General features: G+C 37.2%; 1 protein-coding gene across 1 annotated transcript; it reads left to right on the forward strand.

Moving 5' to 3' along the window:
* Positions 1 to 1499: 1499 nt before the first annotated feature.
* On the forward strand, positions 1500 to 9491 carry ca7 (carbonic anhydrase VII). The gene is made up of 7 exons (XM_056248465.1): positions 1500 to 1628; positions 3424 to 3621; positions 5184 to 5302; positions 5403 to 5498; positions 6115 to 6177; positions 6733 to 6888; positions 8443 to 9491. The coding sequence occupies exons 1-7, from the start codon at positions 1592 to 1594 to the stop codon at positions 8563 to 8565; spliced, it is 792 nt and encodes a 263-aa protein (XP_056104440.1). The 5' UTR covers positions 1500 to 1591; the 3' UTR covers positions 8566 to 9491.
* Positions 9492 to 16040: the final 6549 nt, after the last annotated feature.

Below are 16040 nucleotides of genomic sequence, written 5' to 3' on the forward strand. Positions count from 1 at the left end.
TTTACAAAATGAACATAAATCGTCAAAATCAGAGTATCTAGCAATTAATGATTTAACAGGATTAATGGTATGCTAAATTTTAAAATGTATTTCTTTGGTTCTATTATTAATGCAATATTTAAAGGGGATTAACCAAGCAGTCTTCCAATTAATATTATCAATAATAGAGTTAAAAAAAATTCCTCTAGTTGCTATTTTATTTTGTATTTGAAATATTGTACAAATATGTTTATTATTGCATTTTTTATCAATCAATTCAATGCCATTTAAAATTAATTTTGGATTTATCATTAATGTGGAGTTAAATTGAATATGACTTTTGATAAGATGAATCAGAGTAGGGGAAATAGCTTTAATTAAATTCTTTAAAATGCACAGGAAAACTATGGATTCGCATAAATTGTTCCTATGTTAAAAATTTTCCATAATTATCAAACATATTCATAAGATGATTAATATCCATGTTAAACCAAATCTTTAAAAATAAGGATTTATTGGTCCCATTGTAACCAACAGTTTAATAACAATTTGGTCTTTTTTAATCTAGAGGAGAAGTTTAAACTTTGACATCCATGCTCTTTTTTTCCTCATATAGTAATGACAGTGACGCAAATTGTACACAAACCGGAAATTGTAATGCGTGCGCACGAGAAACTATCGCATGCGCTCGAGGAGAAACGTGTGCGCTCGAGAAACTATCGCGTGCGCACGAGAAGTATCGCGTGCGCTCGAGAAACGTATCGCGTGCGCACGCAATAGTCTTTATTTTTTTTTTTTTTTTTTTTGCAAAAGTCCCTTTAGGGGCTCCGTACATTTTTGACCGTGTGACTATTTTTTTACGACCCTTTAACATATCAGAATCATCTCCTTGATTTTTTTGTGTTCACATAGGTAATATACAACAGAAGTCACCAATCCCCCTCCGATGAAGCAAAAAATTTAAATATGTCAAAACGTTAACGGTTTCGGTCATTTTTGACCGAAGAAGCCCAGAGTGTTAAACCCCGGCCCCGGAGCCGTTTGGAGTTTGTTTATGATGGATGGATGGATGCACGTTTTTGAGCTTCAATCTGTTGGTTGCAATCCAATGCCATTATAAAACTTGGAAGTGCCAGGATATTTTTTTAATATAACTCCGATTGTATTCGTCTGAAAGAAAAAACTCATATAGATGGCTTGACGGTGAGTAAATCATGGGGAAACTTTAATTTTAAAGTGAACTCCTTTAACATAATTATGACTGCTATCTTTCTTTCATTTTGTCCCCTTTTCAGCATCAAACAATAAAAGTGATAAAAAATTCTCTATCATTATAAAACATCAGTTGACTAGTAGAGAGTTCAATTAAATGCAACTGAGTCAAAGTATTCAAGACAGAAGTCCTGTACGGTGCGGACAGTGCAATCGGCTTTAGAGGAGGCGGGGCCTGAGCGGATCAGCTCATCTGTCAATCAATCACAGCGCGCTTCATTCACTTGTTACCTCTGTCATTAGAGTCGATCCACACACTCCACAGCAGCACTCAAGACACTCGCCGACTGCACACACATAGCCTACAGCATCTTATCCGCTGCTCAGAGAAGAGGGAGCAATGACTGGCCGTCACTGGGGATATGGGAAGGACAACGGTAAGTCAAGTTACCGTTACTAAGAATCCTAAAGTGAATCCACTTTGACCACTGCCAAACTCCGGTTGTGCTTCGCGGTAATATGTAGGCTATGCATTAAAAATAGCATAGACTTTTATTTCTCATATTCTTTATTTTTTATTGCAGAAATTAGCCATAGACATAAATACATGATCAGGGAAATGAAGCGTGATTAGCTATCTCTATCAATGAACAATACAAAAAAATAAAGCTTGCGTTGGCTATAGGCTACATCAAAATATATAATTTATCTGAAAAGAAAAGGAAAAAAAATAACAAGAAAGAAAAGCACAATAATAAGGATAAATCATATCTGTGAATAAATCGTCATAATGCAAAAAAATGGGTTTATTTATCAAATTCTGTAAGCTGTTTACAAAAAATATCAAGTCACCGCTCAACTAGAATGAAGCTGTTAAAAAGGATAAGTTCTACACATTTTTTTGGCAACTTTTAAAATGGGCCATTATTATTTTGACAGCAACAGGTAATATTATATATATATATATATATATATATATATATATATATATATATATATGCAGGCCTTATTACATTTATATAAAGCTTGCACGATTAAAGTCGACCAATTAGCTAATTTTCACATTTTTTAAAATGACATCCATAATTTGATCAAATGCAAGACAGAAAACCAACATAAAGTAAAACATTTAAACCACAGTTTATCAATTGCATTCCATTATTATTAGCATATAGGCTGCGCTTCATCTTGAAAACATATAGGCAATGACTGTTGTGTAGCCTACATCTGATAAATATCTTAAAAGAAGAAGAAGAAAAAACATAGCCCTACATAGGCCTACATTCTTTTTCATACATTCTTTATTCTAAACGTCTTAAAGACATTTTCTGAATGTCTATTTAACAGACTTGTGTTGATCAATAGCCAACATCCATTGGGGCAGTTTTTGTGTTTGTTCTCATTCATTCATTAATATGTCCAGTCAACTGTCGTTAGATTTAGCGTAGCACATTTTGCTGCCCAATCTACGGTTAATGCGAGATTAGCCCAGTTATCTTTTAAAGGGATAGTTGCATGGCTGTAGGCCTATGCTCTGTTAAAACAGACAAACATCGGAAGACTTAGAAATGCTGTATGCTACACTCACAATAAAAATGTGTCATTGTTGGCCTGTGTGTTAAAATTTGTTTAACAATGAATAGATGAGACTTATTTTACTGTGTTAGATAGCCTAATTTGTCTAAATTCATCATCTTATTTTATTCCCTTTATCAAATTGTAATGTAATTATGCTAATTTTGATTAAACAAAATGTATGGAAATGAAAGATAGAGTTTGTATTTCTCTTTTTATTTTAGTTGAAATTATGCATCAATAATAATAAGTTAATTGGTGTGCCCAGACTTTTAAAGTTACAAATTGCATAAATAATAGCCTAATAATTAAAAATTGCCATAATGCATCATTCTTTCAAGAGCTAACACTTTTTGTTAGGGTTTCCAGAAGGGAACAATTTTAGAATGTCATTTCTGTTATCATGATTTTGTATCGTAAGTCATAGATTTCACACAAGGCTTGAATGTCAAAACAAACTGTAAAACTGTCAACCATGTGTTACCTTTGTTATATATTATGTATCTGACAGTCTAAAATCCATCTAAAATTATCCATTATACACACACACACACAAGACATCTAATCTAGATAAGGCTAAAACCAAAACAGTATAAGGTATGACACTGTGCTTTTGTTTATTACTTTTCTGGTTGGTTGTTAAACATTGTTTTCTAGGTCCATCAGCATGGCTCAAAGACTATCCCATTGCCGAGGGTAACCGCCAATCACCTATTGATATAGTCCCTGCAGAAGCTGTATTTGATGCCAGACTGTCTCCTATCTCGCTGTCTTACAACAACTGCACCTCTGTCACCATATCAAACAATGGCCATTCTGTAGTAGTGGAGTTCATTGACTCAGATGAGAGATCAGGTTGGTATCAGTGACAAGATTATTACTGCTAAAAAAAATTTACTGTCACAAAATGAACACAGCTTTAAGCAGGCAACGTTTAGTTCTGCATGTTTGGGTTTTTACACACAACTCGTTTCTTCTTCCTCTTCACACAGCGCTCATGTTGTGCAAGACCACTGTGAGATTGTCGAATGCTATAGAACGTTTTTTTTAGAAGAACCATAACCAGCTGATAATTACTGATTTCCGTTCAAGTTGAAGTACAAACAAATCTAAAGGTAAAATAAATCACAGCTAAATAGAAATATATTGTATAAATAAAGATATTTTAATATTAATATTAAAGTAACACATGGGCCACAACAGAAAGTCTCTATTTAAAAGTTCAGCTTTTTCTGCACAAATGACCCTGTCATTTCAGATCTCATTCCACCTCGAGCTAATGACTGTTATGTGAAATTGCACACTTCAAAAATAGTAATAACTCTGGTCGCTCAACAATCAATCAAAATGGAAGCTCTTGAATAAATAGACAATTGTCAGCATTTGTGGTTTGTGAGCCATCATAAAGGTCTGGGAAGCAATCAATTACTTAAGTTGTCATTGTCAATTTGTTGCAAAGTTCAAAGTGTCCCTTATGATGAGAGAGAGAGAGAGAGGGAGAGGGAGAGGGAGGGAGAGGGAGAGGGAGAGGGAGAGGGAGAGGGAGGGAGAGGGAGAGGGAGAGGGAGGGAGAGGGAGAGGGAGAGGGAGGGAGAGGGAGAGGGAGGGAGAGGGAGGGAGAGGGAGGGAGAGGGAGGGAGAGAGAGGGAGGGGTTGAGAGAGAGAGGGAGGTTGAGAGAGGGAGACTGGAGACAGTATCTTAGCTCCAGTGGTATCAGACAGATGCTTTTTACTCACTGATCTGGACTATAGTAGTTAGACATTGGGTTTGCAAGATACCAACCATCCATTTCATATCATTTATCTAAATTTGTCATGCATGTCATTGTGCTAAATGCAATTCAGTTGTGTAAATGTAAGGAGAGATAAAGGAGATCATGAATTCACGAGTTACAATGCTTCATGCTAGTGTGTAGATTCTTGTTGTCTTTCCCTTCATTGCACTTTGAGTGAGTCTGAGGAAAAAAGGCGATAGTCACTTTACAATGCAAGTTATTGGATTTTCACACAGAACGTCTTTTTGCATTTCACTGCTCTGCTTTTCCATTGTTTTCCAATGAAAATATGTCACACAGACGTGTTTGCAGCATTTCTTGCATGACACGGTGTTCTAAAAACGCAGTGCTCAAGTTAAAATAAGTTAAACTTTTAAAAAGTTTTCCTGTTTTCCAGTTTTAAAAAAACTTTTCCTGTAGCTCAAACAGTAGAGCGTTGGTGATTGCAACGCCAAGTTCATGGGGGGTTTTTTCCCAGGGAAAGCAAGAACTGATAAGAATGTAAAATGTGCCTTGAAATGCAATGTAAGTCGCTTTGGATAAAAGCGTCTGCCAAATGCATAAATGTAAAAAACGTGTCTCTAGACCTTGCTTTTTTTTCATTTACATGCCCCGCTTAAAACTGCTCTTTTCTTGTGGCAGTGATCCGGGGAGGGCCTCTGGAAAACATGTACAGACTTAAACAGTTTCACTTCCACTGGGGAGGCAAGGGTTGCAGTGGCTCTGAGCACACGGTTGGTGGGAAAACATATGTGTCTGAGGTGAGGGTGCAGGACACTGGCACTCCGTCTGCTCGCTGTACATGTTCTCTCTTTCTGTGCTTTATCACAATCCTTTGGCATGACCTCTGTCTCTCTCCAGCTTCATCTGGTTCACTGGAACGCCATAAAGTACAAGACCTTTGGTGATGCAGCAGCAGCCCCTGATGGCCTGGCTGTCCTTGGCATCTTTCTGGAAGTTAGTGTGAATCGGCATTCATTGAAGAACCAAATAATACAGCATTAGTTCAAGAGCATGTGATCTGTATTAGAATCACATCATTCAATTTAGGAGGATAAGAAAATAAAAATAATGGTTACGGTATATAAATAAACAGACATATAGAAGAATGAGTATAATTTTAACTTATTTTCCTGTCAAAGATAAAAATGTAATTTAACACCATTTCAGTAGTCCACTTTAGACATTCTACTAAGTTATAGCTATAAGTAGCTGCAACTACATGTCAACTACCAGAGTATCAGTAGACCGTCTGCTAACACTTTATTGTGATGCTCCCCCAACAGACATTCTACTGACTATAAGTCAATTTGCAACTATATCAACTTATTCTACTAACCCTAACCCTACCAGTCTAATACTCTAATGAGAGTTATTTGGCACGTAGTTGCAAATGAATGAGAGTTAGTTGACATGTTGCAAAGTATAGTTAGTAGAATGTCTAAAGTGGACCATCAAAATAAAGTGTTACCAAATGTCCGGTTCAGAAAGGTAGTTAAGTGCAAAAATAAACAGTGCATTCTTTTGTACCTATTTAAAAAAAAATTCCTTTTAATTTTTGTTTTTGTTTTAGTCAGGTGATGAACACAGCGCTCTTCATCAGATAACAGATGCCTTGTATATGGTTAAATTCAAGGTATGTGTATATATATATATATATATTTTTTTTTTAATAAAAACTGGCGAATATATGAATTTCTTTAGGCTATTACGGAGAGAAAGCATGAATGAATATATTAAAGCAATAGAGGTCTTCAGGTAGCTTACCAAATGGATGCGGTTCTTTAATCCCCATTTTTGCATCTGATTGGATTTGAAAACACCCAGATGCCTCTTTGCATGTGATTTCATTTGGAAATGTATGTCTTGAAATATGTTAATCCGTTTTTAAGAATTCAAATCAGCCCCTCTCAGGTTTTTTTTTTTTTTTTTTTTTTTTTTTTTTTTTTTTTTACACCACCACAGATTAGTGGTATTGGCTCTTGTATTTTGAGTATTTGACATTTAATAAATGATCTGATTATTCAGATCACTATAGAAGATTACATGTAATATTTTGAGAACTAGGCATTTCAAAAGTCATATTAGTCGACCACTAATGAAAATATAGGCATGTGTCCCCTACATCCCTGTTCAGAGCATGTTTAGTTTTGCAGTACACTCCTTTCACGTTTCTTTGTTTCTCTTGTAGGGAAGTGTGGCTGATTTTAAGGGCTTTAACCCAAAGTGCCTCCTGCCCAACAGTCTGGAATATTGGACGTACCCAGGCTCTCTCACCACTCCTCCACTGTATGAGAGCGTCACATGGATTGTGCTGAAAGAACCTATTTATGTGTCCGAGAAGCAGGTGGGTTGCTTTTGTGATTGATTTTTTCTTTAGTTTGTTCACACGATAAACTTGATTGTACCTTATTTATGAACTGTATTGCTAGTGTTTTGTCATGAGCATCCTCTGGCCAAATTGACAGATGTCGTTTTATGAAAATTAATGGTTGTGGAGGGAGATGGATGTGGGAAGCACTCCCGCTGAATCAAAATCATTGGTAGTGATGTAAATTAGGGATAATCCACAGCATCCCAGTATGTCGGTGATGATAGTGAACCTGGTCAGAAATGATCTGGACGTGAGATTCTGTTTTCTGTAATTGGTTTTGCATTAGTAAATAATTCTTTATAATATATGTGTTATTCATAAAAGCAGTATATATTATAAAATTGTCATTACAATACTTAACACAAGCCTTATGGTGTTTAGTTCATAACTAAAGCCCTGCTCAGTCAAGGCAACACATTAACATGCACTATAGCTATAAATAGTGTTCTTATTTCTTATTCTGTTATATACTGTATGGATGTGGATGGTCTAGGTATGTATGCTTAAAAGAGTCTGAGTGAGCAAAACGAGTGTGTATCACTTTGCAATGGGATGGTTCATGGCAAAGTTTGTTTCATTCAGACAAAATATGCATGTCTTGGAATTAAACGCAGTTGAAATCCTACTTCTTATTCAACACACTATAAAGGTCATTTAAGCACAAGACTGTGCAGCATACACTACACTACACTACAGAAATGAATACTTTTATTCAGCAAGGATGCATTCGACTGATTAAAAATCACAGTAAGGAAGGACATGAATAATGTTACAAAATATTTATATTTCAAATAAATGCTGTTCTTTTGAAACATGTATGGTGTGACACAAAACACTTTTCTCATTGGTAATAATAAGAAATGTTTTTGATCAGCAAATCAGCATTTTAGAATGATTTCTGAAGGATCATGTGATGCTGAAGTCTGGAGTAATGATGCTGAAACAATCAGCTTTGCCATCACAGGAATAATTTGCATTTTAAAACCATAATTTTAAATTGCAATAACATCTCACAATATTACTGTTCTTATTGTTGTGTTAAATAAATGCAGGTTTGTTGAGCACAAGAGACTTCTTTCAATAACGTTAATTTGACTAACCCCAGAATTTTGAACGGTAGTGTTCAAAATGAATCAAAAGTAATCATATTACTAGATTTCCATTTCAGATACATAGATCTGTGTCCATCTAAGAGACTGCTGTGGATTTGGTCTTCGGCTCTTGTCTATCCCTCAGACTTTGTCATAGGAAATTGCATTAAAGTAAGCATGAGCAGGTTGGCATGTTGGCGGCACAGTCGTGAAAGCGGCCTGGCGCGTCTGGCATTAGGCCACAAGACTTTGATCTTGTACAGCTTATTAAAATGATTGATTGAGCTTAAAGTGGAAAAAGCTCCGGAGATTCACAGCATGGAGAACCAAGCCTGTTGCATAAGATGTGGAACCAGAGTTGATTTCTTTTGCAGTGCAGCTTGTCACTTTGCCAGGTTCTGCCTTACATGCTGTTTGTCATGTTTTCTGGACTTAGATGGGAAAGTTCCGGATGCTGCTGTTTAACGGAGAGGAGGAAGAGGACCGAAAGAACATGGAGAACAACTTCCGACCACCACAGCCACTGAAAGGCAGAAAAGTGCGGGCCTCTTTTAAGTAGCCCGTTTGCTTATTGTGATCAACAGATACTTCGAGGTTGAAGGGTTTGGTTTTTTTTCAATCATGTCACTCTCTGTCTGCTGCTTAAAGGTTTTGGCCGATGACCTCGAACACAGTTTGACTTTCACATTGAGCTCTTTGAATCCGAGGCTCTACAGTTTTAGATCCCTTCTCATCCACCTTGATCAGGCTTGTGCATGCAGATCCTTATTGCAGGAGATATTTGTGTTTCTAAAGGGTCCAAGGTGATGGGGTCTGACTCAAGCCGGCTGTCGTCTGCTTTCTCACCGCTATAGGAAAGGGTCGGTAATCCAGGAGCCTGAAATTTAACCCGTTAGTCTCCACCGGAGGCTCTTGGTAACTTTTGATAAGGCTTGTGTCATTTAGGCTGTTCATAGTAAGGCAGATGGTGCTTTCAAGAACGTAGACCTGATGGTGGCAGAATCATTAATACTGAATGTTGCATTATTACACTGAAATGTCTCATTGATATACGTAGATAGCATTTCTGTTTATCCGATTGTTGTGACTCCATGGCATGAAGTAAGTCTTTACAGACTCTTTTATTAACACTGCACTGCACTGTAGTGAATGTTCCTGTGCTGCCAGTGAAGCCTTATAAATGCTTTTACTGTAATAGGAGGGTGATGTGTGGAGGTTGAAATGAATGATGGATTACACTGCTCACACTTAAAAACAGTTCCTATATGTAATTCCTAATGGAATCTCTGGCATGGCTGTAGGAGAGTTAAGGAAGATCAGTGCCGTATTTAGACTCGACTTCTGGATAACATCCAGTTGAACTTGAAACTATACAGGGATTTTTCTTTGGCTGTATTTGGTGGTTGGCAAGATTTAATATATATTTTATATTGTATTTGGTCTTTATATTAAATATGTACAAAATAAAATTATTTTAATAATCTATTTGTCAATGTTTCTGACATTGTTATTTGACATTGTTTGTCATATTTGCGGATTAAATGGTAGCTACTTATACTTTGTGCCACAAATACAAATGTTTTTATGCAATATTTTATTTGACATTTATTTTAAAAAGACAACACAAGCACATTTTAAACAACGTCACCAAAATATTTTATTTTATTTTATTACAAACAACAGATACAGTTCAAAATGAAAACAAATCATATTTAGAGACTGCTGGATGAACTGCACTTGTGTGAACTTGAGAGTCAAAGAAAAAAAAAAAAATGTTCTTGGCATATTGAATTGGTTGGACGTTTTGTTATATAATGCGATGATATACAATTAATTTAAGTGTTTCCACACTTTATTTTTACTTTCTGTTCACCTTTCTTAAATTTTTGCTCACTGCGGCAAAGTAGAGGCATTCTGGATGCAGACAGATAAAGTTATTGTTGATTCTTGAGACTACTTTCTCCACAAAAGTGATTTGTCCCTAGTATCTGTTCCATGTGGTCGTATTTCTGTATGACCACAATCCTGCTAACATACTGTCACCACTCTCAATCTTTTAGTCCTGCTGGTCGCTTCAAAAATTAAAGAAACGAAAAGAGGAAGCAAGCAGTGGCTTGAGGCATTCTGAATTTTTGTATCTAGGCTACTTCAGCCTATAGAGCACACAGTAAGATCCAAAGTGTCTCATCATGACCACTGTTGAAAAAATGCATTAAAACGCTGCCAAACAGTTACAGCTTAATAAAACACTACTGTTCTCGATAAAGATCTATTGGTTTCTTTTAATCAGTCAGTTGTCACGTAATAGCCGTGCATTTTACTGAACCTGTCTACAGATTCTTTCTGTCTAGTCTGGCGCCCTCATATGGTGAGAGGTGGATTACCAATAGCTTGCAATTAGTTTAGATAGGATCGGTGGTGGGAGAGCTACTCAACATTTTAAAAGTTGACAAATGTCTTTGGTTTGAAATAGCCGGATGAATTTTAATCTAATTGTTTTGATCCAATAAACAGATGCAACACATATATTTCTGCAGGACCAATACATGGAGACACTGACATAAAATTAAACCACATACAAAGATGCATGATACTGTAGCTCTAAAATATTTTATAATAGCGGGTTGTTGTTCCTTTAAACTTTATTAATGTTGGCTTGCAACCTGAAAATGCATCATTTCAACATCAGTCATCATCAGGCTATACCTCTTCATGTGCCAATAATATTACAAACTTAAACTTGCAGCTGTGCCATTGCAGAATTACCATCTGATGAAATTAGCTAAACAGTAAATCTGCAATGAATTGTTTTCACTAAGCCTCGTAGTTTTTTTTTGTTGTTTTTTTACATTTTTTTTACTTACCCAGATAGCATGTATAATCGGCCCGAGCTCGGCTGCCCCGCGGCGCCTGCGGCTCAGACTCGGCATCGGCGTGTGTTAACCGGGCCGAGTGTGGGCCGCAGCTCGCTCTGGCACATGCATTTTTGTTACGGCTGTAAAGCACTGGGCCGATTCATGTTCACCATAACTGGTAACCCGGCTCTGCCTGTATGATCTGGACCACTTCTGGAAATGACTCAGATTAAATCAATGATGGTTTTAATGAAGCAATAATTAACATAACAATTATTTTAAAATTGACGTAAATTCCTGACCGTATCTGATGCTTGTCCAAAACAAAATATTAATATTTTTTGCAGTAATAATAATAATAATAGTGTCGTTTTACACAGAGCATTCTTTAATATTTATAACCATAGCAAAAATATTTAGTTGTCATGAAGATCATTCTTTACTTTATGTATTTTAAACATGCATGCGCGCTAGGTGACATCACTCGCACAGCAGTCATGGTGATCGCAGTCGCGGCATTGGCTGAGTAGTGGCAACCGCAATTAGGCAAAGTCACTTCATTTTATTGCCTATTTCAAATATTTACCACCATTGACAGCGGTCGACGGCTGTAAACTCTGGGCGCTCGGTCGGCTCAGACCCGTTTACCAGTATGAAGCCGATTTCAACGGTTAGTTACTGCAGCAAGCGCCAGCACGCATGCTCAGCTCATCACTGGAGTGACGTGTGCACAACTTTGGGTGAAATAAAACTCCACGCCTGACTTGGAATCATCCCTTCTCGATTCTGCGCCATTACGGTGAACTTGAGGTAAGTCTTGTGTTCAATTTCAAGCATCAACATTTCACGCCGAGCATAGGTTCAATCGAGTGCCCTTAACTTCTTATATTAACTCTACATTTCGAACTGTTGCTGATTAAATGTTGATTATTATCGATCCGTTTAAACTTTGTTCGTGGTCCTTTGACATGCTTCCCTCCAGATGAAACGAAAAGAAAGAATTCAGAATTCAGTTAAGAATTATTAAGTAGGACAATAATTGTTTATCATGTCTAAGTAGTGCAAGTTAGGTTAATATGAAAGTGGCTCCGATTTTTATGGCGCGAACGAAGCTAACATTGACTAACGTTAGCTGGGCTGTTAGCTCTTCTTTGCAGCCAGAATTAGTACATTAGACGCCATTTTTATTGAATGCAATTTACGTGAATAATATTTACGAGCACAGTCTTTGATCTGTGGAAGAAAATAAAGTGGAACAAATTTTTAGCTGGATTAAGGCCCACCGCACAGACTGGCAACAAACATTGTCAAAAAGTATACACATTTTGATCCTGTAAGAAAATGTTTATTTTACGTATGTAAATTGTAATAGAGGAATGATGTGAGACTGGGTCATTGTCTGTTGCTGAGTGAGATCGGGACTCTTATTATGAAAATGAACTGAGGACTCTTATAGAGGAGCAGTATTGCGCCGGCGCCCTCGCAGTATGATTACTCTGACACGTTTGCTCCTGTTTTTACAGGTATGATAACAACTTAATATGCAGACGAGTCCTGTAATTCCGATGTATGTTCATGCTGCAAATATTTTGTGTATTAATGTTCTGGGTTGTGAAGATATTGAATATGTGCAGACCGTCCGCCATTTTGTGAACGCTGTGACATGACGTGGTCGTGAAATGCATTTAATGGCCTTTTGCGCGGGGCCTGTAACAGATGCACTTTCGACATTTAACAATATCGAGAAGAAAGTCGTGTCTGAAAGCTGCAATCTTTTACTTGTATTGGTTAAAATGAATGGGCAATATCTCGTGTTTTTCCGTGGGTGCTCGAATTTGTCGGTGGCTGTTGGCTTATTTTTCATAACATGTTTGCTGGCGTTTGTCTGTGCGGTGTGAATTGGCCTATAGTTGTAGTTTTATGGTGCAAACTGAAGTAACGTATGCACTATAGTAACATTTAACCTGTCCTTCCAGAAAAATGCAGAGTTTTTTTTGTGATTTGTTGCGGGCAAAAATCCTTAATTATGCGGCTCGTTTTCTTAAAAAATGCGACGGATTATGTGGAATATTTATTTATGCAATTGTATGCGATGAAAAAAAGTGATTCCCCAAACACCCTGTTCTCACTTAATCTCCCTTAATGTAAAGAGTAATTTCTTATTACTTCCTATGCTAAGCAAGCATACTACATCACAGAAAGTGCTGGGAATATTTATTTCAGTTTTCAGTTTTATTTCAGACCTTAATAAACACATGGCTCAAACTTACGAAACATTGATGAATCAAACATGTTCTGTAGCTTTACAAAAGGAATATGCTAACGTTACAACTTCTGTAAAAATGAATAAAATATATATAAAAGTTTGCTTTCTGTTTTACAGAGTTAGCTATACAAAACAGACATCTGTTAAAATAAGTGCTTCCAATGCACAACGTGCAATATCTTACTGTAATGTAAATTTACATGTCTTGTAACATATTTGTGGCTTTTTTATTTTAGAACACCCCACAAGTACATGACACACAGAACAGGTCTTCTCGAGAGGCTGTGCCTACAGGTAGGAATTCTACAAAGTGATCTTTCTCGGTTTACTCTGACATATCTACATATAATGTTTTGCTACTAATCTGCTATGCCTGCTTTTTCTTGTCTTACAGCAATTGCCAAGGAGATCCTCATTCAGCTCGATTCTATCAGAGCAGCAGTTGCTCATCCTGGTGCATTTCCAAAAAATCTCCAGCAGTCAAGCAGTTCCAGACTTCACGCCAGACCCAACACATTTTGGGCTCCCACCACTTTCAACTATTGAGGAGCTACAATGTTTGGAGGAGACATTAAAGAATCCAGAGGAGAGGAAAAATTTGGTGAGTTAATTTATACATTAATCAGATCATTCCTAAAAGTCAGTCCCCACTCTCACTCATGCTATATTCCTTAAATAACTAACAGGGTTCTCGCGGGGCCTTAAAAAGCCTTAAAAGCATTGAATTTATTAATTTGGAAATAATACCTTAAAAAGACTTTAAAAGGTCTTGAATTTTGATGTTTGTTTCTTAAAAATTGTGCTGTATGTAACATCTCCGTATTGTATTTTTTCTCAAAAGTTTCATTTGTCAACCATCATCGTTCTCAGCCACTCCCTCTGTTCGCTGATTGGTCCTACAAAAAATTGATTTCTGGAAACCTAAGAATATACAGCAGTCCCAGACGTAGTACTGAAGGAAAATGAAATTGAGCGGAAGTGCGTAGGAGGGCGGAGCCAGGCTAATTTCCCATGCCTGACAGCGCTGGTCAATGGATTGATCTCTATGAAGTGAAACATCAGATACCATATGTAATTTGAGTAAAAAAATAAAATAAATAAAAATAAGATATTGTTTGATAAGTGCTGATTGAAGTCCGTGAAATCCAAAACAGTAGTGCTTTACGTCCTTGAAAGTCCTGGAATTTCATAATGACAGAGTCTGTACGAACCCGTCAAATATAAATCACCTTATAATGGGAAGGTTAATTTGTCATTTTTCAGATCAGGTCACATCAGGTGCTCCTAAATGTTTGACTGTGCTCCTAAACTTTTTAAATTAAAAAGAAATGTAAGTGTAGAGGAGAGCCTTGCATCCAAATTAAGTTTTGGTGGTTGCAGAGTAACATCACATGGTCATGCTGCCCTCTTCTATCTTGTGTTTTTCTCAGATGCAGTCCGCCGGAATGCCCTGACCAAAGACTCTACAGAAAAGGAAATAGAGCTCCTCATCACCAGGTGGCTGCAGCCTCTGATAGGGGTGGTGGCCGAAGCCAGAGGGCGAACAGGCAGACAACATAGACCTCAAAAACGCAGTGGGATTAAATGTTTTAAAGTTACAAATTTGATATTGGAAATTAGTATTTTGAACTCCTTGATTTTACATTAATGCTGTGGTATTTCAATATCTGTTATTAATGTGTGTGTGCCCTTGTTTATATTACATGGGGACCAAATGTCCCCACAAGTATAGTAAAACCTGAGATCACCTACATTGTGGGGACCAGCCAGTGGTCCCCATGAGGAAAACAGCTTTTAAATCATATTAAGTAATGTTTTTTGAAAATGTAAAAATGCAGAATGTCTCCTGTGATGGGTTGGTTTAGGGGTAGGGTTAGTGTAAGGGGACAGAATATACATTTTGTACAGTATAAAAATCATTATGCCTATGGAGAGTCCCCACAAAGATAGCGAACCAGACGTGTGTGTGATGAGCTGACTTTGTTAATTTAAGTAGTGTCCTTCATTCATCAGAGGGGAGAGAAGTGTGGTCCAATAAAAAAAATGCATTAAACATGAAACCTGTCTTCCTTGTGCTGTTTTATTTAAGTTTATCTTGCATAAAAAACGGCTGCTCAGCTATTTTAGTATTAACCTGACATGAATGAAAAATCAATAGTTTAAATAAGCCAAAACAAGTAACGGGATTGGAGGGGAGCGTTACGTCCTCTCACTCGGGGTTCCGCAATCGGGCCGCATTAAAACCGAGCGCTCGGCCGAGTGTTTAAGCCTTAATCGGACCGCGTTAAAACCGAGTGCTCGCAGAGCAATCGGACCTAGATTCATGCCGAGGATCGGCCGAGTGTTTTAGCCTTAATCGGGCCGCTCTCGGCCCGCACAATTTTTGCTAGCTGGGTAGGCTACGTGGTCCTCAAGATAAGAGAAAATGAGACAGAGGTAATGAAAGTATAAAGAAATTTCAGGATGTGTCTCATTGTAAATGATCAGAGAGCATCTATGACAAATGGTTCTAAAAATTATTCTTATGAAAAAAGTGTTCATGTGGCTCAATTTACCCCAAGTTGATCTGAGTCAGTAGGAAAGTTGCACCATCTGCGTGTAAACTGACCATCTAACTGAATCTGAATCAAACCCATTACATTTTTTAAGATATAATTGACCTCTTTTAAAAACTAATTTAATGATCAAATTTCCTTTTACAAATAGTCATTTATTTTCTTAAAGCTAACTTAAACAACATTTAAGCGTCCTTCGGATGAGACGTTAAACCGATCTGGTCATTAAAAATCCCAGGATGTCCTTCGAAAAAGATTAGGGGTGTAACCCCGGCATCCTGGCCAAATTTGCCCCTTGGCCTCTGTCCATCATGGCCTCCAAAGCGCTTTACATTTTGCCTCACATTCACGCATTCAC

This window comes from Rhinichthys klamathensis, unplaced genomic scaffold (assembly GCF_029890125.1).
Source record: "Rhinichthys klamathensis goyatoka isolate OS25496 unplaced genomic scaffold, OSU_Roscu_1.1 h1tg000055l_1, whole genome shotgun sequence".
In the NCBI taxonomy this organism is placed as follows: domain Eukaryota; kingdom Metazoa; phylum Chordata; class Actinopteri; order Cypriniformes; family Leuciscidae; genus Rhinichthys; species Rhinichthys klamathensis.

Coding starts and splice junctions, on each gene's coding strand:
- ca7 (XM_056248465.1), top strand. CDS start 1,592: ATGACTGGCCGTCACTGGGGATATGGGAAGGACAACG. Junction 1,629..3,423: donor GGGATATGGGAAGGACAACG/GTAAGTCAAGTT, acceptor ATTGTTTTCTAG/GTCCATCAGCATGGCTCAAA. Junction 5,499..6,114: donor TCCTTGGCATCTTTCTGGAA/GTTAGTGTGAAT, acceptor TTTTTGTTTTAG/TCAGGTGATGAACACAGCGC.